The sequence below is a fragment of the Lynx canadensis genome, chromosome E3, assembly GCF_007474595.2.
Source record: "Lynx canadensis isolate LIC74 chromosome E3, mLynCan4.pri.v2, whole genome shotgun sequence".
Taxonomy (NCBI): domain Eukaryota; kingdom Metazoa; phylum Chordata; class Mammalia; order Carnivora; family Felidae; genus Lynx; species Lynx canadensis.
In genome coordinates this window covers 22769219-22794973 of record NC_044318.1, presented here as the reverse complement: position 1 = coordinate 22794973, position 25755 = coordinate 22769219, and the positions used below count along the sequence as shown (strand labels likewise).

Here is a 25755-nt window from a genome sequence, read left to right as displayed (position 1 = left end):
GGATTTGAATCCAAAGTCTGATTCGAAGTTTGCTCTAAGCCTAGCTCCAAAACCTAGCAGCTCATCAGTATTACGTGGGCACTTTAAAAAAGTAAACTCCCGGCCCTGAAATTATGATTCCGCAGGAGGTGGGTGAGGATGTATCTGAGTAACAAAACGTGACGACATCGCGCAGTATGCTGTTGAGACTCTTGAGGAACCGCCTTGCCTGCCAAGGTGACGTCAGGCCGGTCTCCGCCCCTGAGTGGCGCGAAGACCACTGGGAATTGTAGTCGCCGGTGTAGTTCAGCAGCATCTCCGGGAAGTGACGTAGCGTCCCGCCTTCCCTCTCTTTCCGTTTCCGCTGTGCCGACTACGCCGTGTGACTCCCGAGTTGCGACGGTGTGTTTTTCTTGGGCCTTGTTCTTTGAGGAGGGGTCGCGGGTCGGGGTACTTCCGGGGACAGTGAGAGGTGGGGGTCGAGAGGTGACGACCCCAGTCCTTTTTTGTGGCCTGTGACTCCGGCTTTTCCCACAGGTTCCGCTGCGCCCGCCGCAGCCTCTCAGCCCGTCGCCATGTCGCGGTTTTTCACCACCGGTTCGGACAGCGAGTCCGAGTCCTCCCTGTCAGGGGAGGAGCTCGTCACCAAACCCGTCGGGGGCAACTACGGCAAACAGTGAGTGGGGGGACTGCGCGGGGGTGACCAGTCGGGGCGTGCGGCGTTCGGCAGGCTCCGCACGGCCGGGTATGTGGGAGAGGTGGGGAGGGGAGGTGGGAGCGAGAGCGAGTTCTCGAGAGTTCGAGGAACCAGAGCAGTAGTGTTGGCGGGACAGCCTTCATGCTTCGGGGTGCTGTGAATTGTGTACCACCCGCCGGGTACAAAAGACAGAGTCAGAGGTTTCCCACTGGCTGGGTCTGTTGCATCAGCTTCCTAACTGGCTTATATGTCCACAGCTTCTGTACCACCTCTCCTCTGCTCGGCATGGGACTCCAACAAAAGTCGTAGTTATTCTGACCGCTAAAAAACCCTGTTCGCAAAAAGAAATCCAGAATGCTCGTTTGGTATTTCAGAGCTGCTTGATGTGGCTCTGAAGCCCAGCCACCTGGCGTTGTGGGCTGGTTCATAAACATCTATTTAAAGATCTATTATTTTCCTTTTTTTTCGGGGGGGGGGTGTTCTCTTAAATACCCTTTCCCTATCTCTGCGAATTAAAATTCTTTGCGTCTTTTGCAACAGTGGAACGTTGTTTCTCCAACTTCCTTCCCACACGTGTCACCTTCACGATTTTTATATCCCTGTGCAGTTTGAAAACACATACACGTACCCATGTGTACCTACCTGCATGTGATTTTATATTATTGCCGCAATCGGAAAACCAATATGACTTCTAACATAGAAAATAATTGGAAAGGTTAATAAAATGGAAGGAAAAGAATGGAAGTGTGTTGCCAGCTGAATGCTGTCCGTGGTCTTATTAAAGAAAAGCGCTGGTAATGGAGATGTTAAATGTTTAACCTTGCCGTTGGCCTCTCACACTCTGGGAAACATTGCTTTCTGTGATCTAATTCAAATACCACCTTCTTAAAGCCATTTCCTTTCATTCTAGTTGTGGTACCTTTGTGTGTGTGTGTGTGTGCTTAGTTAGTTGTGTCTTCATGTAATAAGTTTTCTGACCCTGTGAATAAGCACCTTTATTTTTGAGAGGATGGGGATGGTCATTTTTGTAGGTGCAACAGTGACAAAAGGGCATTCTTGAAGTAGGCTTCAATAACGGAGTTTTATATGATCAAGTTTTGAAGAGGAAGAGTCAAGGATGAGTGTGGTATGATGGCTCGAATAATTCCATTTTTTGTGTCCCGTCTGAGAAGGGAACTGGAGATCACTTGAAAAGACTGGAGCCAGGAAGGGAAGTTAGTGATCTCTGTTGTTTCAAACAGGCCATTGTTGCTCAGCGAGGATGAAGAAGATACCAAGAGAGTTGTCCGAAGCGCCAAGGACAAAAGGTGAGGCCAGGGGGAGGCCGGGTGCTGGGGAGTCTCTGCAGCAGTGGTGGCTTTTCTGGTGTTGGTGGGCATGTCCAGTGCGATTTTGGGCTCCCGATCTAGGTTTGAGGAGCTGACCAACCTCATCCGAACCATCCGTAATGCCATGAAGATCCGGGATGTTACCAAGTGCCTGGAAGAGTTTGAGCTCCTGGGGAAAGCATATGGGAAGGCTAAGAGCATCGTGGACAAGGAAGGTGTCCCCCGGTTCTACATCCGCATCCTGGCTGACCTGGAGGACTATCTTAATGAGGTGTGATTCCTGTGGGTAAGGGTGGATCCAGAGGGTATCGTGGTCCTAGGACCTGCTCCTAACCCACTTCCAGGGATCCTGTCGCCTCTTGGTTGTTTGCTGTGTGTACGGTACTTCCTAGAACATAAGAAACGGGGTGATGAAGCGAGGAGAGGGACCTTTTACGGCCAAGCATCTTAATCGTATTTGTTTTTATGTTGTTTATTTGTGGCTTCTCTTCTTTTGGTGGTAATACGCAAAGAATCTGTTTTAAAAAAATTGGGGCGCCTGGGTGGCGCGGTCGGTTAAGCGTCCGACTTCAGCCAGGTCACGATCTCGCGGTCCGTGAGTTCGAGCCCCGCGTCGGGCTCTGGGCTGATGGCTCGGAGCCTGGAGCCTGTTTCCGATTCTGTGTCTCCCTCTCTCTCTGCCCCTCCCCCGTTCATGCTCTGTCTCTCTCTGTCCCAAAAATAAATAAACGTTAAAAAAAAAAAAATAACAAATATGGTTGGTAAGCAGTACAGACGGTGTACGGATAGCAAAACTCATAGTGGTGTGCTGAAGCCTGGAGTTTAAGAAGATACCGCTTAGTCACAGCCCCCTCTTCCCCCTTTCTGCCCTCTTCTTTCCTTTAGCTGTGGGAAGATAAGGAAGGGAAGAAGAAGATGAACAAGAACAACGCCAAGGCCCTGAGCACCCTGCGTCAGAAGATCCGAAAATACAACCGAGATTTTGAGTCCCATATTACAAATTATAAGCAGGTAGGGATGCTGGAGGCAGACCTTCTGCCCTGTGGGGACGGTGACTCCACGAGTGAGACAAAAGCGTTTGCAAACGGAAGGTGTGACTAGAGAAGGAATCAGGTCACGACTCTCTGGGGTGAGGGGGTAGGCCGGGGTGGTGCTTGGCAGGCCTCGTGAATTATCCTCTCGTTTCCCTTTGTCAAGAACCCTGAACAGTCTGCAGATGAAGATGCGGAGAAGAATGAGGAGGATTCAGAAGGTGAGAGGGGACCCCCTTACTGCAGGCGGTTAGAGGCCCAGAGCTAGGGCTTCCCTCGGCCTGGCTTCTTCGCTGCCCTCAGCTTTGCTCTTGACCATCGGCTGTCTCCTGGCTCCTCTGCCACCAGCCTCTTCGGATGAGGATGAGGATGAGGATGGAGTCAGCGCTGCAGCTTTCCTGAAGAAGAAACCAGAAGCCCCTTCTGGAGACAGTCGCAAGTTCCTCAAAAAAATGGAGGTAAGAGCCAGGGTGAGACTACGAAGGGTGATTTGCCTCCTGTGGACCGTTCTTGGGTTTTTGGGGAGAAGACTCCCAGAACCCTAGGGCTGGGAGGGGTGGGGTTAGTAGAGTCCGGTTTGGGAACAGGCTTCCCCTTGGATTAGAGCACTGAGCGACCTGGGACAGAGAGAACAGAATAGATTCGGGGCCCAGCTCTGCCCCTGGGGAGCTGTGTGTCCCTGGAGCAAGCCAGCCCTTCGCTCTGGGCCTTGGCGGTCCAGTCCAGCTCCTAAATTGCTGATTCACAAATGACCACTCGTGTTCTGCTCCTGAGAGACTCTGGAACGTGTGTCAGCTGGCAGAGCGGGTCGGCCAGTCGGCCTCCTCATCTTCTTCCTGCCGATTCTCTTGTTTCTCTAAGGATGAAGATGAGGACTCGGAAGATTCAGAGGATGATGAAGATTGGGACACGGGTTCCACATCTTCTGACTCAGACTCAGAAGAGGAAGAAGGAAAACAGACCGTGCTGGCCTCAAGATTCCTTAAGAAGTAAGAAAAGTAGTGGTGCTTCAGGCGACAGTGGGGAGGGTGGGAAAGCCTGGCGTCATCTTGAAGGCTGTTGCTTTTTCCACAGAATCCTTGCGGGTTGTTCAGGCCAGCGGGGGGACCTCGGGATCAAGTATGTTGGGTGGCTAAGGGCACAAAGCTGATGTGTCTCACGAGTTTGAGGATGGGATTTGAAAGCCCCGGAGGCAAATATTTAACCGGGACGTGACTCCCCGCGTGTGGACTGAGTGTGAATCTCTTTCTGGCACCAACTAGCCATGCCTGCGATACTGGACAAGCTCCTTAACCTTTCCAGGTTCTCTCATCTAAAATGAGGGTTACTTGACCCTGCCTCCAAGGGTAGCTAAGAACGATGACATAGGGAAGTGGCTGAGCCCGGGGCCAGCACACGGCACTGCCACTCTGACCCCTCTCCCTGAGAACGTCGTAGTGTGTAAAACAGAGACCGCAGCAAGTCTTCCTGAACTTGGCCGGGACCGTCTTGGAATGGGGAAGGAGTCTGGTTTGGATTCTGGTTCCAGCCCTTAGTCCTGTGGTAGCTGTCAACTTTGCTACGTCACTGAACCTCCATAGGCTTCTGTTTCTTCCTCTAAGGTCAAGGTGAAGAGCTGCCCCTGTGCACCTGGCAGGGGTCCAGTGTGGAGCTCACTGGTAACAGTGTTGCTTTCCTATAGGAACTGTTGCTGTTCTTAGGATTTGCTCTGCTTTCAGAAGTTAGGGTTGTGTTGCTTTAGGAGGTAGTGAGTTCCCTGACACTATAGAGGACCAGGCACAGGCTAGTCTGGGAAGCATTTTTTATTCTGTGCTCCCCTTGACCGATCAAGTCCAGTGAGCATGTGTGTCTGATACGCGTTTACGCACAACACTTCTGACACCATACGTGTGGGTTTTTTTTTTCTTCACACCTTCCACTTTGTCCAACTGTCTGGACACCAGCGTGGTGTTCAACATGCAGTTCAGTTCTGAAACTACCCAGAGTTAACTGCAGACCTCACAAGACTGCCCCCATCTCAGACACCAGTGACAAGTCCAAGCTTGGCTCCTGGACTTCTGACCAACCAGCTGTAAATTCAGAGTTTCCACAACCCCCTCCTCAGTTGAGAATTTGCCAGAACAGTCCAAAGAACTTGGGAAAGCACTTTACCTGCTATTGCCCATTTATTTTAGAGGGGACAACTCAGGAACAGCCGGTTGGAAGAGATGCGTAGGGCAGAGTATGGGAGAGCAGGCACAGAGCTCCCGTTCCCTCTGGGTGCCCCTCGTTCCTGGTACCTTGATACATTCACCAACCAGGGAGCTTTCTAGACTTCATCATTTAGGGATTTTGGGGGAGGTTTCATTACCTTAGCATGATGGATTAAGTCATTGACGTCAGTCTCTCCAGCCCTTCTTCCCATCTTAGTGGTCATGGTGGGGCTGAACATTCCAAAACTCCAATCATGCCGTCATCTTTCTGGCAACCAGCCCCCCTCCCTTTCCCTGGGCAACCACTGATTTGCTTTCTATCCCTAGAAAAGTTCGCGTTTTCTAGACTTTTACATAAATGGAATCACAGTATGTTACTTGATTGGGAGGGATTTGGCTTCTTTCACTCAGAATAATTATTTTGAGATTAAATTCATTCTTTTACTTCTCACTTTTTTCCTACTTTTTAACCCATTTCTAGATTGTCTTTTTTCTTCTCAGTTTCTCTACTGGCTTGGGAGTTACATCCTATTCTTTTGGAGATTACCCTTGATGCATATTTTTTTAAACATGAAATTTTATTTTGTATACCTAGCCCAAAAAACACCTAAAATTAGATTTAGTTAAAATTCCACTTGACAGAGGTCGCGTTAACTATAGGATCCTCAGAGGTCTTTGACATTGAGTTTGACTTCATAATGTCAAAGAATAATCCAGAGACACTGTTTTGCTTGTATCACAAGACCAATTAAAAAAGTCTTTTTTTCCATTTTTAACGTTTATTTTTGTTTTTGAGAGAGAGAGAGAGAGAGAGAGAGCACGAGCATAGGAGGGGCAGAGAGAGAGAGAGAGACACAGAATCCGAAACAGGCTCCAGACTCTGAGCTGTCAGCACAGAACCCGATGCAGGGCTCGAACCCACAAACTGAGATCGTGACCTAAGCCAAAGTCGGACACTCAACCAACTGAGCCACCCAGGCACCCCACACAAGTCCAGTTTTTAAGATTGACTTCCAACCAAGAAAAAGAAAAAGATCTAAGTAAGAAAAAGGAACAAGGAGAAAGACAAAAACCACAGATGATATGGAACAGTGAATTCTGATTGCATGTATTTTCTCATTAACTAAGCCAGCCAGCATTAGTGTCAGTTGTTAATGGGTTTTCTAGAAGCATGATAGTTTTTCCATAATGTTTGCAGGATCCTTTTTCACCATCTCCATAGTAAGCCAGTCTATATACCCTTTTCCTCAGAATCTCTCAGCTTTGTTTTTTTTTTTCAATGTCTTAAATTTATTTATTTTGAAAGAAAGAGCATGAGTGTGTGAAAGAGGGGGAGGGACAGAGAGAAAGGGAGAGCAGGCTTCATGCTCAGTGCTCCAGCTCACTTGGGGCTCTGTGTCACAACTGAGAGAGCCTCACCTGAGCCGAAATCAGGAGTTGGACGCTTAACCGACTGAGCCACCCAGTTACCCGTCAGCTTTCGTTTCTCTGATTAAAACAAGCATATAAAGGAATGGATTTAATCTCAAGAGTTTGTCTCTTTTTCATGAGACGTTGTCTCTTAATGTCTAGCGACATTAAGGCACCTGGATATTAGGTAGTGGCTTTGGGCAGAAAATATGAGGACAATCAAAGATATTATAAGAAACACAAGAGTCTATGTTTTATAAAGAAGCAGCTCTGAATTTTTTTTTTAAGTTTGAGAGAGCGGGGGGGGCGGGGAGAGAGAGAATTCAAGCAGACTCTGCACTTTCAGCACCAAGCCTGACATGGAGCTCAAACCCATGAGTCATGAGATCATGACCTGAGCCAAAATGACGCTTAATGGACTGAGCTACCCAGGCACCCCAGTTTAGTGAACATTTTGTTTTTAATATTTATTTTAAGAGAGCATGTACACTCTTGCATGTGTGAGTGGGGCAGGGGGAGAGAGAATCCCAAGCAGACTCCACACTTAGTGTGGAGCCCATGCGGGGCTTGATCTTACAACCACAAGGTCATGACCTGAGCTGATACCAAGAGTCAGATGTTTAACTAACTGAGCCATCCAGGTGTCCCCCAGTATAGTGAACTTTTAAAATCAAATACCTTTTTTCTTTTTTCCTCATGTGGCTTCTTTTCTTTTTCTATTATTTATTTTCTGAGAGCACGTGAGACGGGGAAGGAGTGGGGAGAGAGAGAGAAAGAATGAATCCCAAGCAGGCTCCATGCTTAGCATGGGGCTGGATGCAGGACTCGATCGCTTAATCCTGGGATCATGACCTGAGCTAAAATCAAGAGTTGGACGCTGAACCGACTGAATCACCCAGGCGCCCCACAAGTGGCTTTTTCCTTCCTTCCTTCCTTCCTTCCTTCCTTCCTTCCTTCCTCTTTCTTTCTTTCTTTCTTTCTTTCTTTCTTTCTTTCTTTCAGACAGACCGAGCACGAGTGGGGGAGGGGCAGAGAGACAGAGAATCACAGACAGAGACACAGAATCCAAAGCAGGCTCCAGGCTCTGAGCTGTCAGCACAGAGCCTGATGTGGGTCTCAAACCCACAAACTGTGAGATCATGACCTGAGCGATCATGACCTGAGCCAAAGTTGGGCACTCAACCAACTGAGCCAACCAGGTGCCCTCGCTTTTCTCTTAATTGATTTATTTTTCAGCGTATTTGTCCAGGTACAATAAGATGTTATTCATTGCACGTTTTTATTATAGTCTTGACTTTATTATGGTATTTATTTAGGGTTAATTAATTCTTAGCTAAGGAAATTAATATGAGGTTGGGGCTAAAATGTGTATTTAATTTGCTGTATGGACCACATTGGAGGTAAATGACAGATTATACAGTAATGTTTCTGAATTTATAATTGGGGTAGGAATTCTTAAGTACAGAGTAATGAAATCTAATGTCTTAAATCCCTTCTGATAAATTGCCAAGTTAGACTTTTTTTTTCCATTCATTCCACAAATATTTATTGACTACCTGCCATGTTAGATGTATTGGTTCACAACAACCTTGGGAGTTCTGAGGGTGAAATCTGAAACCAGTCTCTGTACATGGAGGACAGGGAAAGACCAAGGAAAAAGGCAGATGATTCCAGGTTGGTATGTGGCAGGTTTAATAAGCAAAGGGACTCATATACAAGACTTCTCTTGGGAGGCTACGAGACTAGTGTTATCTCCGCACCCGCCCACCTGAATCATAAAAGTATAGATAGAGGTCTTAACGTGATAGTGTCACATATACAGACCAGATGGTCTTAACACATCACTCACAAGGTTGCATTCTGGAAACGGCCCCCAAAGTGGGAATGGTGGGCAGAATGTACGTTGCAAGGACAGGGGAGAGGGTAAGGAGCCTCCTGTTGCCTGTGTCCAGCTCAAGGGTTAACTGGCAGTCTTATCCTTTTGATGACCTTCCAACAGTGAGCTATCAAGATTTTTTTGAAATTTAGATAATACTTAATTGTCAAAAGGTTAGCAGCGGAGAAAAAAGGCAAAAAAGATTAACATATCTTTAGTTTTGGGGCACCTGGGTGGCTCAGTCAGTTAAGTGTCCGACTTTGGCTCAGGTCATGATCTCGTGGTTTGTGAGTTCAAGCCCCGCATCAGGCTTTCTGCTCTCAGGACAGAGTCTGCTTCAGATCCTCTCTCTCTCTTTCTCAAAAATAATAAACATTAAAACAAACACATCTTTAGTCTCTTGGCCGTGTGTTTAAGTAGAAGTTTATTTGGTGATGCTCTTTTGCAACAGTAGCTTGTCTCTGTTGGATGTATAACTGAGAGCATAAGCATTAGTTTTCTGGTAATTTCTAACAACATGTGAATATACCAAAGTGTTATCTGTCATAGAGAGGTCAAGCCAAGTTTTAGTCTTTCAGTTAGAATTTCGTAGGGTGAGAAGGGGTGCCTGGTTGGCTCAATCGGAGTGTGCCACTGTTGACCTCAGGGTTGTGAGTTCGAGCCCCATGTTGGGTATAGAGATTACTTAAAAATAAAATCTTAAAAAAGAAATTTTTTCTTTCATAGGGTAAGAGTTCGTTGTGTTTTTGAAGTATAAATCCCAACACCCTCAGGGTTAGGAGTAAAACTTTAGGCTGAGAAAGATGAAGGTCTTTGGAAGTTTAAGCTGCATTGGTTTTTATTTTTTTTTTTTTTAAATTTTTTTTTTTCAACGTTTTTATTTACTTTTGGGACAGAGAGAGACAGAGCATGAACGGGGGAGGGGCAGAGAGAGAGGGAGACACAGAATCGGAAACAGGCTCCAGGCTCCGAGCCATCAGCCCAGAGCCTGATGCGGGGCTCGAACTCACGGACCGCGAGATCGTGACCTGGCTGAAGTCGGACGCTTAACCGACTGCGCCACCCAGGCGCCCCTGCATTGGTTTTTAAATAGCATTAGGTTTTTGATCTTCTCAGAGCTTTAGAGTTGATATGACCAAGAGATTTGAGTTTAATGAACATACTTTGCATGTTTGCAAAGTATTTGACCTATAAAGTGAGCTTTTATCATCAGTATGGCAGTAGCATGGAGAGAAAACGAACAAGCTGTTGTTAAGAGTTCTGGCGTACGTCCTTTGGCAAGGGGAAAAGTTTAATCCAGCTGGCAGGTGTATAAACTATTCCTAAAATATATTCAGACCTTTTAAACAATTCAAATGAAATTTATTTTTATTTTTTATTAATTTTTTTTAATGTTTATTTTTGAGAGAGGGCAAGTGGGGGAGGGGCAGAGAGAGGGAGACAGAGGATCCCAAGCAGGCTCTGCACTGACACCAGCAAGCCTGATACAGAGATGAAACTCACGAACCTCGAGATCATGACCTGAGCTGAAGTTGGACACTCAATCAACTAAGCCACCCATGTGCCCCAAAATTTATTTTTAGATGTCTAAATGGCAGTTGGTGGGGTGCCTGGATGGCTCAGTTGGTTGAAAATCCGACTGTTAATTTCAGCGCAGGTCACGGTCCTAGGGTTGTAGGATCAAGCCCTGTATTCGCGTGGAGCCTGCTTAAGATTCTCTCTCTCCTTCTGGTCCTCTCCCCTGCTTGTGTGCCCTCTCTGTCGATAATTTGTCTTTTGAGACTGGAAAGATTTTTTTGTTAGTATCTATGTAAAGTTTGTGATAACTTTTCTCTGATTTGGGGTTTGTATTTCATTAGATAAGTATTAAAGCCTGGAGATGGTTTCAGACACCAAGTGGCTTAAGACCACTTTGGGGTAGCCACTGATCTTTTTCACTTTTGTGGGAGAATTTTCTTGTCTTACACTATTGTTTTTTAAATTCAGAACTTAGGTTAATTGTTATAAGCAGGGAGCAGACAATCTAGGAACAGCAGTTTTTTTACACTAAGTTCAAACTGATTAGTTGGTGGCTGGTGAAAAGATCAGTCTGGATAGAGCAACTAGTATTAAAAGACAGCCACATAGCTTATCAATATAGGTTTTTCTGGAAAACCTGAGAGGTTAGCTATGGGACAACATGGCAGGCTGCTTTTGTGTCTCCCACGGCTGAGTGGGCCCCTCTACCTCATTAGACCAGGCCACACTGTTTCCGCCATAAGAGTTTCTTAGTGGGCGTGATATGGTGACAGACCTTGGTAAGTGGCCTGTCAAGTTCACAAGCTTGATAGTCCTTGCTTTGGTTATGGTTAACTCAAGCTCATTCTCACAGATTGTAACTTGAACCCAGGGCTGGATGGAGGGAAAGGGGAAGTTCATGGGAAGAAGCAGCCTCAGAGGTGGACTGGGACTGATCTTTCACCTTCTCCCATGTCTCCTGGCAGGGCCCCTACCACCGAGGAGGACAAGAAGGCGGCCGAGAAGAAACGAGAGGACAAAGCCAAGAAGAAGCACGATAGGAAATCTAAGCGCCTGGATGAGGAGGAGGAGGACAATGACGGCGGAGAGTGGGAAAGGGTCCGGGGGGGTGTGCCCCTTGTTAAGGTGAGGACGGTGGTATCAAGATGAATTGGGAAATGGTTTGGTAGAGCATACAGCTGTCTCCCCGCCCCACTCAGGGCTTGGGAGAAAAGTTAGGGCGAGAATGATGGGACATGTGTTGCCTAGGAGAAACCAAAAATGTTTGCCAAGGGAACTGAGATCACCCATGCTGTTGTCATCAAGAAACTGAATGAGATCCTACAGGCACGAGGCAAGAAGGGAACTGATCGGTAAGATTCACGGGCCTGGACTGGGAATGCTCTTTTTCTTTAAGACACAGGTAGAGATCAGTGGGGAAAGAGTGCTGTTTTGGGAAGATCTATATGTGGCTATAGTTGAAGGAATGGTATACGTGGAACTTACTGGTCCATTTTCTGCTATTGACTCTCTCTTTGATCTTAAACCAGTCACTTAACCTTTTGGGATTGTTTGCTCATCTGTAAAACGGAAATGATGCTCTCTTTAGTTATTTGGTGCCTAAAGAGGATGGCGGATTGTTAGTGTTATTGCTGCTTCTGTTTGGAATTTATAAAGGAGAAGCAAGGACGCGGGTGGTGAGGTTAGGGGGTTAGTGGGAATGACACTGCCTTGCTTGTTGGCAGAGGGCACATTGCGTGACAGGAGGAGGGTTTTGATTTGTCTCCGATGCCTCACCCACCTGTGCTCCCCTCCAGTGCAGCCCAGATTGAGCTGCTACAGCTGCTCGTTCAGATTGCATCTGAAAACAACCTGGGAGAGGGTGTCATAGTCAAGATCAAGTTCAATATCATCGCCTCTCTCTATGACTACAACCCAAACCTGGCCACGTACATGAAGGTGAGGGCAATGAAGAACCATCACAGAGCTGAGCTGGTGGCTTGGGGGTGTGGGGTGCCTAGTGTCTTAAAACTCAAGGGCTGTGGAAGCAGTCTTGGTAGTTGAAGGCCCCGTGGATTCCTGGTGAAGGAGCTCTTGGGAGGCCTCCGTTTCTTCCACCTTCACACCTCTGACTGCCGTCTGATCTCTTGCAGCCTGAGATGTGGCAGAAGTGCCTAGACTGCATCAATGAGCTCATGGACATCCTGTTTGCAAACCCCAACATCTTTGTTGGAGAGAACATTCTGGAAGAGAGTGAGAACCTGCACAATGTTGACCAGGTAAAGAGAGAAATTGGAGGCTAATTGGAGGTGTATGTTTTTTCCTTGGGAAGGCTCAGTGGAGACAGGAGGGTTGAAGTCTGGCACTGAGATCTGGGCTAATTTATTTGCTCCTCCCCTACCTCCTTTTCAGCCACTGCGTGTCCGTGGCTGTATCCTAACCCTGGTGGAACGAATGGATGAAGAATTTACCAAAATAATGCAAAATACTGATCCTCACTCCCAAGGTGAGCCTGGGCAAGCGTGGGCATCAGTTAGAGGAAAGGTGTAGGGAATAAAGGATTATATTAGCAGAGTGTCTGGGGAGCCAGCCCTTACTTAGCCCAGCATTCACACACACGACCTGGGAAGATGCTAGGCCCCACCCCCATCACTTCTGATTCAGTAGATCTGGGGAAGGGGCTCCAAATTTTGCATTTCTTACATGTTCCCAGGTGATGCTGCTGTCTGGGGACTACACTTTGAAAATCCTTGGGGTCTTGCCTCAGTTCACTTTGCTTAGCTTGGATCCAAAGGCATTTGGGTTGGGGGAAATACAGGACACTTACTCCGTGAAATTGGAGTGTGCCACATGTCCCCTGGGTCAGGCGTGTAGTGATGAACAAGTCATCCGGAGGCCTTTCAGGCGCGTGGAGCTTACGTTTTGGTGCTGGAGAAAGGAGAAAGCCATTTCAGTAAGTAAATAAATGAGACAGTTCTAGATCACGGCTGGAGAAGGCGACAGAAAGCAGGGGCCGTCGGCATGGGGAGAGGTTCATCGGAAGAGCACACCCGACGGGAATGGAAAGCGACTTCGGTGTGTCCAGAGAAGGGATGGTGTTTTCAGGGCACTGTGAGGAGACTTTGCTGATGGGCGCAGAAACCACATAGAGCTAACTGGGTTGGTCGGGGACACACGATTAGGAAAGGCGGGTGCCTGGCTGAGATGAGGGACGTCCTCCTTTCCAGAGTACGTGGAGCACCTGAAGGATGAGGCGCAGGTGTGTGCCATCATTGAGCGCGTGCAGCGCTACCTGGAGGAGAAGGGCACCACTGAGGAGATCTGTCGCATCTATCTGAGGCGCATCCTCCACACCTACTACAAGTTTGACTACAAGGCCCATCAGCGGCAGCTTACCCCCCCTGAGGGCTCCTCGAAGGTGAGTCTTAGCAGCCAAGTCACAGCGGGAGGGAAGTGCCTGTCAGGACTTCCTGGCAGATCTGTTCCCTGGGAATTCTCTGGGGTGGAGCAGGGAGGGAGACTTGGAGGGACTAGACGGAGGCTGCACGGCGTCTCACCTTTGATCGCGGAGGCCTGAGCCATTGTCTCTACGGTACTTTTCTTTCAACGACATCCCACCCCTCCCCCCAGTCTGAGCAAGACCAGGCAGAAAACGAGGGCGAGGACTCCGCTGTGCTGATGGAGAGGCTGTGCAAGTACATCTATGCCAAGGACCGCACAGACCGTATCCGCACGTGCGCCATCCTCTGCCATATCTACCACCACGCTCTGCACTCCCGCTGGTACCAGGCCCGCGACCTCATGCTCATGAGCCACCTACAGGACAACATTCAGCATGCGGACCCGCCAGTACAGGTAGGATGGGAAAGAGGCGCTCTGGCCCCGGTGGCAAAGGGAAGACCAGGCCAGGCCCCTGTCTGGAGGCAGAATGGCTCGGCCAGGTTAGTCACCTCTCTGGCTGGTGAAGACGTGAGCGGGCGCTTGGTTCTTCCCAGATGCCAGCATTCTCTGATCCCCCTGCACATTAGCATATTATTTCCTGTTCTGACACCACTGGAGTCCTCTAGGATGGAGCTTTGGGTTCAGCTAACATTTTTCATCCCTACTGCGTGTCTGGTTCAGAGCATTAGGAGAGCTCTTATTTTAATAGGAGGAGAACAGTAGCAAGTTGTTAAACTAAGGAGAGAAGGGACCCAGATGCAGGGTGATGTGTTAGGACCTCTACGCGTGTGGCAGTAGTGGGGGACGTTTTCACGTAGGAGTGCGGTTTCATCTAGGTGCAGATCCTGTAAGTGCGTATTTGAAACAGTGAAGCAGTATTGACGTGGTGAATCCATGGTGAACCCGAGCGGTGGCGGTTTTTAAACAGCGCTTCCATTTGTTCTCTTTTATTCCAGTGTATGAATTTATCACAAGTTCTTGATGTGTTTTCTTCTTGGTAGATGCCTCGTCTGTTTCCAGTATGGGGCTGTTATAAAGAAGCTGTCATGAGCATTTATAAGCCTTTGTGTGGTTGTATGTTTTCTCCTGGGTAAATGGTTAAGAGTAGAATTGCCGGGTGCTAGTTTAGGTGTGTGTCCAGTCATTAGAAACCCAAAAGTGCCGACGCCACTTTACACTCCTGCCGTAATGTGTGGATATTATAGTCCTTGACGATATTTGGCATTTTCAGTCTTAATATAAGCCACGTTGGTCGTTATGTGGTAGTATCTCATTATGGCACTGAATTGTATCTCCCTCATAACCTGAAGTTGAGTACTTTTTCATGTTTATTGGTTCTTTGTCTTTTTTTTTTTTTTTTAACTTTTGTTTATGTTTGAGAGAGAGTGTGCACGCGCGCATGCAAGAAGGGGTTGGGGACAGAGAGAGAGGGAGACAGAGGATCCAAAGTAGGCTCTGCTCTGACAGCACAGAACCCAAAGCAGGAGTCAGTTCAAACCATGAGATCATGACCTGAGCCAAAGTCGGACGCTTAACCGACTGAGCCACCCTGGTGCCCCTCTTCATGTCTCTTCTTTTGTGAAATGTCTGGTCACCCCTCCCCTATCCTCCATTTTGAAGATTGGATTGTTCCATTTTTTTATTATTGGATACCAGTCCTTTGTCATATAAATGTTTTCCAAATATTTTGTTCCTGTCTGTGGTCTGCCTGTTCATTTTTAACACCATGTCTTGTGGTGTAGTCTAATTTATCAGGGTTTTTTTAATGCTTACTACTTTCGGGATCCTATCTAATGAAATCTTTGCAGTTCATGAAGATACTTTTTTTTTTAAGTTCTTAAAAGTCTTAGCTTTCACGTTTAGATCTATGATTTTGATATATGGTATGAAGTTAGTATGTTTTTGTTTTGTTTCCTTCATTCATCTCTGTCCTTAGGCAAGTCCCACACTGTCTTGATTCCTCTGTCCGTAGAGTAAGTCTCCCAAGTCAGGTAGTAGGAGTCTTCCCACTTTGTTCTTTTTTAAGATGCTTTGAGTATTCTGTGACCTTTGCATTTCCACATAAATCTTCAAATTCTCTTGTCAATTTCCACAAAAATGCCTGCTGGAATTTTATGGAATCTGTAAATGAATTTTGAGAGGACTGACATCTTAACAACATTGAACCTTTGGATCTAAACACTTTATCTTTTTGTTTTATTTGTTTCTGCAGCGTTCTGTGGATTTCACTGTAGATGCATTACACATCTTCTAAGAAATTATTCTTGAATGTTATGAGTTTCAATGCTGTGTAAATGGACTTGTTTTTTATCTCAGTTTCTAATTGCTAATTAACTACTTGTATATAAAAAAAAAAGATTCATTTTTGTATTTTGGCCTTGAATGCATCTGTTGGGCTAAATTCACTTATTTGGTTTAGCATTCAATAGATAATCCTTAAGATTTTCTGCTAAAGCAGTCATGTCATGTACATGTAGTCAGTTTTATTACTATGTCAGTCTTTAGTAGGACTTGCCTTTTTTATTTCTTGCCATGTTGTGGTAACTCAAATTTCCAGTACTTAGTGCTGAGTAGAAGTACTGAGAGCAAGCACCTTGTCTTGCCCCCAGCCTTAGGGGAGCAGTCAGCATTTTACCACTGAGTGTGATTTTAGCAGTAACATTTTTGTAGGTACATTTTCTCAGATTGAGGAAGTTCTTTTCTGATTCTAGCTGACCAAGAATTTTTGTCCTAAATAGATGTTGAATTTTGTCCAGAGCTTTTTCTTCATCTGCTGAAATGATGCAATGATTTCTCCTTTATTGTATTCATGGGATGAGTAACCATGGTTTTAGATTTTTGTATCAGCTTTTCATTCCAGAGATACATCCCCGTTGATCATGATATGTCATTCATCTATTGCTGCATTTTGTTTGCTAATATTTTTTCAGGCTCTTTGCATCTGTGTTCATGACTGATACTGACCTGTATACTTCTGTTGTTATAATAAAGAGTTTATCTGCCCCCACCCCCAAAAATCTGCACCACCTGAAATCTTCCCATCTTAATTAGTGGCAAGTCCATATTTTCAGTTGCCTAGGCCAGAAGCCTCGGAGTCGTTAATTCTTATTTTTCTCTCATGTGCCACATCTCATTCCCCAGCCGTTCCTGTTCAGAGTCCATACCTGACCACTCATTACTTCTATCGCTCCCCCCTGGCCTGAGCCACTGTCATCTTCCTGGTGTCTGCTTCTGCTCTTACTTCCCTTCCCTTCCCTACAGCAGCCAGGGTTAACCTCGATAAGTCAGATTATACCACTTGTTTTCTCAGAACCTTCCCATGGTTTCCCATCTCAACATCTTTAATGTGGCTTCCAGGGCCGTGTGCTTGCCTATCCAATTATGCTCACATCTTTACTGGCTCGGGCTGAATCACACTCCTTGTTCCTTGAGTGCACCTGGCACAGTTCTTCCATAAAGCCTTTGCATTGACTTTTCCTTTTTTTCTAGAATACTCTTCTCCCAGATATCTGCATGACTTTTTCTATCAGGTTTCTATTTAAACTTTACCTTCAAAATGAGGCCTTCCCTGGTTATCCTATGGAAAAATTGTGAGTTCCTACCAGCACTGCCACCACCCAGACTCCCTTCTTAACTCTCTCTTCTTTTAATTTTTCTCCTTGGCATGAGTCACTGTCTGCATGCTGTGGTTATTTTGTCCTCCATACCCTTATCCCTAGAATGTAAGCTCCGTGGAAGGATAGCGACTTGCATGTTTTGCTCCCTGTCCCGGCCCACAGCCCGGTGCCCGGCACCAGTGGATGCTCAATGTAGATTTCGTGAACGGATGAACAGCTTTGCTCATGGTTGTCGCTTCTGAGTGCATTGCCCTTTGTCCCCAGATCCTGTACAACCGCACCATGGTGCAGCTGGGCATATGTGCTTTCCGCCAAGGCCTGACCAAGGATGCTCACAACGCCCTGCTGGACATTCAGTCAAGCGGCCGGGCCAAGGAGCTTCTGGGCCAGGGTCTGCTGCTGCGCAGCCTGCAGGAGCGCAACCAGGAGCAGGAGAAGGTGGAGCGGCGCCGGCAGGTGCCCTTCCACCTGCACATCAACCTGGAGCTGCTGGAGTGCGTGTATCTGGTGTCTGCCATGCTCCTGGAGATCCCTTACATGGCTGCCCACGAGAGTGATGCCCGCCGGCGCATGATCAGCAAGCAGTTCCATCACCAGCTGCGCGTGGGCGAGCGGCAGCCCTTGCTGGGTGAGTGTGGGGCTCTGCATTGCCACAGACTGCCCTCATTGGGCCCTTGCTTCCCCTTTATTCAGAGGATTACGAGAAGCTAAAGGGAATAACTTTCACCTGAGATGATTCTGTCTGATGGAATGATCTCTCCACGTGTAACCTAGAAGTGTTCCTTTTACTCAATAGTCTCTGCAGTCTCTTGCTGTGGGATATGGTGTCTTAGCTTACAGATTAAGCTCCTTATTTCCTGTCATTCTTCTCTTCAGTCGATGTTTCCCAGCATTATCTGTCTTTTTTTTTTTTTTAAGTAGGCTCCACGCCCAGCGTGGAGCCAGTGTGGGGCTTGAATTCATGACCCTCAGATCAAGACCTGAGCTGAGGTCAAGAGTTGGACTCTTAACCATCTGAGCCACCCAAGCACCCCCTCAGCATTATCTTTTTACCAAATTTATGATGTTATACACCCCCAGTACCTTCCAGAGTTCTTCATTGTCTGTGGAATAAAGTCCAGCCTCCTTAACTAAGTTAAACTCTCCATGACCTGACTCCAATGATATTTTTTATTTAACACAAACTTACATAGTACCTTTTTTCTGCCTGGCACTGTTTTAAGTATTTTCCAAATAACGATACTGTTTTATAAGTAATACCTTTAATTGTCGTTAGTAATAATCGTGTGATATGGGTACCATTATTAACTTGTTTTTTCTTGAGGCATGGGGGTTAAGTCACTTACCCAAGGTTAACACAGCTGATATGTGTCTCTCTGATCTTTTTTTCCCATTTTTCCTTTTGTGCACATTATTTTCTACCAACCAACTAGACCTTTGGCATTTGAAAATCTAACATTGGCTCCTTTGATCACTTGAAGGTCTGATCGATCAGTCCAGGGGTTGAATGGGTTGTGATTTCACTGGGAAAGGAATGGTGCCCTTCTGGTGGGGTTGGTGCCTGAAGGACTTGGTGAGGGACCAAGCTTACTGTCCACAGCCACATCCCCTCAGTTCTGTCCTCTACTGGTTGTGTTAACTGCTGGTGCCCCTTTTACAAATCTTGTCTGCCTTGTGTAGTGAAACTTTGTTTTCTTTTAATTGGAAAATTTATAGTGAAAGTCTGTTTCCAGCATCACTTACGGCTCTCTGGTTCACTACAGTCCCTGCCTCTCTATTACTGTCTAAAACCAAAAGGTGGTTTCTGTCTCCGCTCTGCACTACTGTTCGTTTTGTAGAGAAATACTCTTTGAACCTCTAACTTTGCCTCTTTTAAAAGTCACAGGGTAGAAGCTGACCAGAAGTGTGTTCTCTTAGCCTTATTCATACATTTCTCTTTGGGGCTGATCTGTTATACCTTTGAGCTCGCTGTCTGTTCCAGGTTCTGCCATGTTCATGTTTCTTCATACCTACCATCCATTTCCAGTCTTAAGAGTTTTTGCACTTGCCTGTCAACTCGAAATTCCTGTGACTCTTGTTTGCCACGTTTTCTCTTCCTGGCTTGTCTTTAAGGAAAAATTAGCTGAACAGCGTGATATACAGATCTGTTCAAAATCATGAAGGTAGTATAAGAAGGAATGAAGTTTGGTAACTGTTTTTCCAGCTGAGATATTAGAAATTGTTTTAGGTCAAGAAACCTCCTAAGAACCTGATGAAAGCTGGGGACGTTTCCCTGGGAAGATGTACATGAGGATAGGCGCAACAATTTGCCAACATTTTCAAGGCGCTCATCAGTCCCGACGCGTGTCATAAACTGATTTAGTCCAAATAAACGTATTCTGATGTTAAGTGATTTCTGCCATCACACGGCTATTTAATGGGGAGCTGGGAGAGTCCCAGCCTGGTTGTTTGCTCTCTTGTCCAGTGTTCCTCCTTGAATAGTGCCCAAGGCAGGAGCTATGTTGCCAAGCTTCCCTAAGCCCTGCCTCATTCCCAACCTTTCAGGTCCCCCTGAGTCAATGAGGGAACATGTGGTGGCTGCCTCCAAAGCTATGAAGATGGGCGACTGGAAGACCTGCCACAGTTTCATCATCAATGAAAAGATGAATGGCAAAGTGTGGGACCTTTTCCCTGAGGCTGACAAAGTCCGAACCATGCTGGTTAGGTGAGCGGAAAGGAAGGCCATGATGGGTGGGGAAGACAAGACTGGTTGGTCTCCTTCAGTGGAGATGGTCCCCCTTTCTCCCTTCTCCCCACAGGAAGATCCAGGAAGAGTCACTGCGGACCTACCTCTTCACCTACAGCAGTGTCTATGACTCCATCAGGTAGGATGGACCCCGAGGAGGTACAGGGGGCCCAGCTTCGTAGTCAAAGCTCCTAATTGCTCCCTGCTTCCTGCCTTGCTTCTCCACAGCATGGAGACCCTGTCTGACATGTTTGAACTGGACCTGCCCACCGTGCACTCCATCATCAGCAAGATGATCATTAACGAGGAGTTGATGGTAAGGGCCAGGGTGATAAATGGGCAGGCAGGTGGAGTCATGGGGAGTTCGGAGTGGAGATCTCCAGTCAGCTTGGAGACCTGTGTCGTGTCCGTTCTCTCTCTCCCTTGCATCAGGCCTCCCTGGACCAGCCGACGCAGACCGTGGTGATGCACCGCACCGAGCCCACCGCCCAACAGAACCTGGCTCTGCAGCTGGCCGAGAAGCTGGGCAGCCTGGTGGAAAATAATGAGCGGGTGTTTGACCACAAGCAGGGGACCTACGGTGGCTACTTCCGAGGTAGGTGGTTCTGTTTCTCTGCTCTCCCAGGGTGCTGGCCCCCTTCCGGCCTCTTCTCTGTCATTCACCTCCTCCCCCGTCCTGCAGACCAGAAGGACGGCTACCGCAAAAACGAGGGCTACATGCGCCGGGGTGGCTACCGCCAGCAGCAGTCTCAGACAGCCTACTGATCACTTCCTCTGTTCCTGTGGCCTCACCCATTCAACCCCGAAGTCCTCAACCACACTCTGACTTATTAAAGTTCTGTTTCGAGTTGTTACGGTTCCTGTTGTCTGCATGTCGCCACAGAGGTGGGTTGGACATGTTCATTTGCTAATTGTATTTCTGCGCCTTCCGCCACATAATAGGCACGAGGCTCAGGACGCAGAGGTGACTTGAGCATGTCGCTGACTTCAGAGCTTGCTGCTCTTTGACGTTTGACAGAAAGTTGTAATAACGTGTGAGAAGTTCCTTTTTTTTTTAATGTTTGTTTATTTTTTAATTAAAAAAAATTTTTTTTAACATTTATTTATTTTTGAGACAGAGAGAGACAGAGCATGAAGGGGGGAGGGGCAGAGAGAGAAGGAGACACAGAATCGGAAGCAGGCTCCAGGCTCTGAGCCATCAGCCCAGAGCCTGACGCGGGGCTCGAACTCACGGACCGCAAGATCGTGACCTGAGCTGAAGTCGGACGCTTAACTGACTACGCCACCCAGGCGCCCCATAACGTTTGTTTATTTTTGAGAGCGAGAGAGACAGAGCACGAGCGGGAGGGGCAGAGACAGGGAGACACAGAATCGGAAGCAGGCTCCAGGCTCTGAGCTGTCAGCACAGAGCCCAACACGGGGCTTGAACCCACGAACCGCGAGACCGTGACCTGAGCCGAAGTCAGAGGCTTAACCAACCGAGCCACCCAGATGCCCATGTGATAAGTTCTAACGGGGGTATGAAAGGCAGTGGGTGTGCCGAATAGGATGTAGTGATGGTTGGACCTTGGTGGGGGTTGGGTGGTGGTTCCCCAGGCAGGGAAAAGGGAGAGTTAGCGTAGACCTGTATGAAGTATGGTCTTGGGACCAGTGTGGGTCCGCAGTTAACCTGTCTGCGATGAGACAGGGATTGTAATTAAGAGTCTGCACGGAGAAACATGCCACCTCTGTGACATCTAAACAGGTGATTGTTTTTCTAATTTATTTGTATTGGGTTTTCAAAAGTATCGGTCCACAGGAAATCTGAAAATTCTGTTTAGTGCTCCTCCCCCACATTTGAGAAGCACTGATGGAGGGAAAGGAGAAGGAGCAAGTGCAAAGAATTGGGAGGAGCACAGGAACAGTGTGGTTGGCATAAAGTGTGCATGGATATGTGCAGGAGATAGGATGGGACTCCACCTGGTGGGGACTGAATGCTTTGGACTTTTGGAAACAAAATACATGAATGGACCCGCTCTTAAGAAGGTAATGGAGCAGCATTATAGACTGGAATTGGAGACCAGAGAGCCAATCAAAAAGTAAAAAGCGTCTGTAGCCAGAGTGTTTGGGATCTGAGCTGAGGGAGGGGCTGAGGAGGGAAGTACGGAACAAGCTGGGGTTTCTGTGACCTGCTGAGAGTGGGAGTCGTAGGGGTCAGGAATGAAAGGTCCTCCTGGCTGGGAATAAATAGATCTAAAAAGGCCATTAACAAGAAGTACTTAGGGAATTCTTTGTGTTCAGGGGTATACAAACAGCAGGGTATGTAAAGTGGGCTGAATGTGGTTAGATGTTAAAATGTTGTGTTTGAGACACATTTGGAACATAAAGCAGTTGGATATTAAGAGGTTGGATTGCATATTAATTAGACTGTGAGCTAAGCTGCTATAACAAAGGGATTCCAAAACTGATTCAAACAGAGTAGTTTACTTCCCATGCACAGAGGTAGGTGAGTGGTCCAGGCTTGGGGTTAAGCAGCTGTGTTTCACAAGATTATCTAGGGACCCAGAGTCCCACTGTCATATTGCAACGCCAGCCCCACATCTTTGTTCAAACCAGCAGAGGGGAGAAGACGAAGTAGTGGGCCTGGATATTGCACTCAACCCTTTGGCTAGAACTTAAGTCTCACATTCTTATTCTGTCCCTGTGTGGAAAACTAAAATCCCTATGGCTGAATGGTTGTGGGCTCATTCCAACCTAGGAGGGTTCTATTACTTACTTGGGGAGAGGGCTTCTATTACTAAAAGGAGAAAGTGGACACTGGGGGATAATTATTAGTCTATTGCAGAAGGAGAAGAGATACGGAAGTGAGTGCTTTGTAAATGCTTATCAGAAGTGTGGGCCGTGGGTAACATTTGTCGGAGACAACATTATTGACTGCTTCTGTGCTGGTGTTTTACGTGCCTCATTTCGTTTAGTCCTTTTAGAATAATTCTGTTATTTCCATTTTATAGAAGGGGAAACAGGGCCAAAACAGGTTAAGTGAGATCCCATAACTAGGAAGTGAGGGAAACAGATGCACAACAAGGTAACCTGATTGTGTGAGCCTGGCTTTTAACCATTGTACTTAGTGCTAATTATGTTTCTGGAATGCGCAGCATAGAGGGTAGGGCTAAAGACTGAACTATCAGGATAGGAGTGATAGATGAAGGGGAAGCCAGAGAGAAGAGTGGCCCCAGAGGTGGAACCAGGGAGGAGAGGCAACGGAAAGGCTGAAGAGCCTATGCATCTCTGGGCTATGCTGCCTTGTGCTGAATGTGGTCGTTTTAGCATTCCTTAGCAAAAGGTGGAGCCATTCATTACATGCTTGGTTCCAAGGGGTACCTTTCATCTTCTAGTCTATGAGTGGTAACCATCAAACATTGTTGTCAAAGCCTTTTCTATCCAGGGCTTGATGATTTCAGCTTTGCAAGCCACATATGACCTGTCACATACAGCCTTGCTGCTTTTTAGCAACTCTTTAGAATTTAAAATCCATCCTTGGCTGGTTGTACAAAAAGAATCCACAGACTACGTTTGCCCCAATCACTGCCCTAGATACAAAGTGATTGGTGCCCCCTAGAATTGTATGGCAGAGCATGACTGACTGAGGCCTATAAAATGTTGCGCATTGTTTTACCTCAGCTCTGGCATTTGGAGAGAAGAAAAAGAAATGACCTCTCCCAAAGGACACCCTTCAGTTTCTGTGAGAAACTCAAATCCACAAGTTTTTCTCAAAAGAAAATTTTCAAAGTGTTTTTTAAAAATACCTGAAACAGTAGCTTTTTGTAAGCAAAACAGAACATTTCATATTTACAAAGAATTTCCAAAAAAAAATTATTTTCAATGTTTATTTTTGAGAGAGAGAGAGAGAGAGAGAGATCATGGGATCGTGAGTGGGGGAGGGGCAGAGAGACGGAGACACAGAATCCGAAGCAGGCTCCAGGCTCTGAGGTGTCAGCACAGAGCCCAATGTGGGGCTTGAACCCACGAACTGTGAGATCATGACCTGAACCCAAGTCAGATGCTCAACCAACTGAGCCACCCAGGCCTCCAAGATTTATAAATAATTTTCAAAAGAAACCTAATTGAATTTGAGCACTTCAGATGAAATATAGCAGTTTTTGTAAAAAAAAAAAAAAAAAAAGCCTCAGAGGCACAAAATCTTGAAAGTATCTTCCCAGCCATGTTTAAATACATTTAATTGAAAAAAGATAGTGTTTGGAAAACAGACTCTGAAGTAACTTCCCAACAGGAGTTTGACCAGTAATTAATATCTGAAGTCTAGTAATTATTGTATAAATGAGCTCAGATTCAAAAGTTCACAAAATTGATCTCTCAAGGTCACTTAATTGTACAAATCACGCCATTAACAATAGTCTTTTAGGAAAACAAGATCAGATTCAGGAGTTTTCAAAACTAACTTCCAAGGAGTTTGAACAGATTTAGAGGATAGAAAATTTCTGTGTTAAACTTGAAAAAATCATCTCAAAAACATGTTCAAATCTGGATAGAGTAAAAATGAAGCCATTTTTGAATACTAAACCCAGTTTCATAGATTCACAAAACTAACTTTGTATATGAACTTAAGCACATGGAGCTGGAGATTGCTGTCGTGGTAAAAGTGAGATGAAATTCATGCATTCTCCACTGTTCCATCAGTTTGGGCAGAGTTAGATGGAAAACAACAGTATAGACTTGTGAAATTGTGTGAAAGCACAGGCTCCTGAGTTCTCCAAAGTTTGCTTCCCAGCTTCTGATGCTAGTCAAGAGCTAAACCCGCTAGACCCAATCTCCCACTGATTACAACTAAAAATGGGGAAAAAATACAAAAAGAGTTACTTAAGGACTCTAAAAGATAAAAGCAGGTGGATCGGGGAGGGGAGTCAAAACTTAAGTATTGCATACAGAGGTGAATTTCCTGGTGTTTTCCCTTTTTCGTGGCTTTTGCCTCTGAGCTCAGGCTACAGAAACCCCAAAGGGACCCATCTTAGCTGTGGCCACAGAACCAGGAAAAGGCAACCTGTGACTAGAAAACATAACAAAATCCCATTTCTTTTTTCTTTTTTCCTTCCTCTGGCCTTCCTACAAGCACAAATAAAAGTTGCAAGGCTGTGGCAGTTTGGCTCTGGTAGCTAAAACTTCTAAGGTAGAGGAACCAGGAAAAGGGGACAGTGGTCCCATTTTCTTCTTCTTTTTTTTTTTTTTTTAACGTTTATTCATTTTTGAGAGAGAGGGAGAGAGTGTGAGTGGCAGAGGGGCAGAGAGAGAGGGAGACACAGAATTCGAAGGAGGCTCCAGGCTCTGAGCTGTCAGCACAGAACCTGATGCGGGGCTCAAACTCACAAATCGCGAGATCATGACCTGAGCTGAAGTAAGATGCTTAACCGACTGAGCCACCCAGGCACCCCCATTTTATTCTTCTCTTCCTGTTTTGGCCTAAAGGTGCCCCTGTCATCTGTAGTAGTGGCACCAGCAGTTAAAACTTCGAAAGAACCCTGCCTTTCTGACAGATTCAATTGCCTGCTAAAAATTCATGAGGGGATTTTAACAGAATCTAGTCTCACAACATAATAAAAAATGTTCTGGATGCAATCTAGAATTATTCATCATATGACCAGTTTTCAAGGGAAAAGGCTATTGACAGATGCCAACCGATAACAAAACCTGTAAAGCACCTACTGTAACATTATTGCATGAAACAAACTTTCAGTGAACGAAAAGGTAGATCTTCATATATCATCAGTAAAATACAAGCAAATGAAATCCAACAGCTTATTACAAGGATTCTGCACCATGACCAAATGCATTTATTGCAGAAATGCAAGAAGGGTGATTGAACATAAGGAAATCTGTGTAGAGGGGCCTGGGTGGCTCAGTCTATTGAGCGTACAACTTCGGCTCAGGTTATGATCTCACGGTTTGTGGGTTTGAGGCCCCGCATCAG

At 46.3% G+C, this 25755-nt stretch overlaps 1 protein-coding gene and 1 non-coding gene across 2 annotated transcripts; one reads left to right on the top strand and one right to left on the bottom strand.

Moving 5' to 3' along the window:
• Positions 1–315: 315 nt before the first annotated feature.
• On the top strand, positions 316–20648 carry LOC115503856 (eukaryotic translation initiation factor 3 subunit C). Its single transcript, XM_030300338.1, has 21 exons — positions 316–381; positions 517–655; positions 1918–1983; positions 2086–2275; positions 2890–3015; positions 3202–3256; positions 3384–3493; positions 3897–4024; positions 10997–11156; positions 11280–11383; positions 11828–11969; positions 12164–12289; positions 12423–12516; positions 13238–13428; positions 13641–13865; positions 17333–17696; positions 19613–19772; positions 19867–19932; positions 20022–20109; positions 20226–20388; positions 20476–20648. Exons 2-21 carry the CDS (start codon positions 555–557, stop codon positions 20556–20558), a joined length of 2742 nt encoding a protein of 913 aa, XP_030156198.1. The 5' UTR covers positions 316–381; positions 517–554; the 3' UTR covers positions 20559–20648.
• Positions 20649–23774: 3126 nt separating this feature from the next.
• Positions 23775–23859, bottom strand: TRNAP-UGG. Its single transcript has one exon. It is a non-coding gene; the product is annotated as a tRNA-Pro (tRNA).
• Between the last annotated feature and the right edge of the window lie 1896 nt (positions 23860–25755).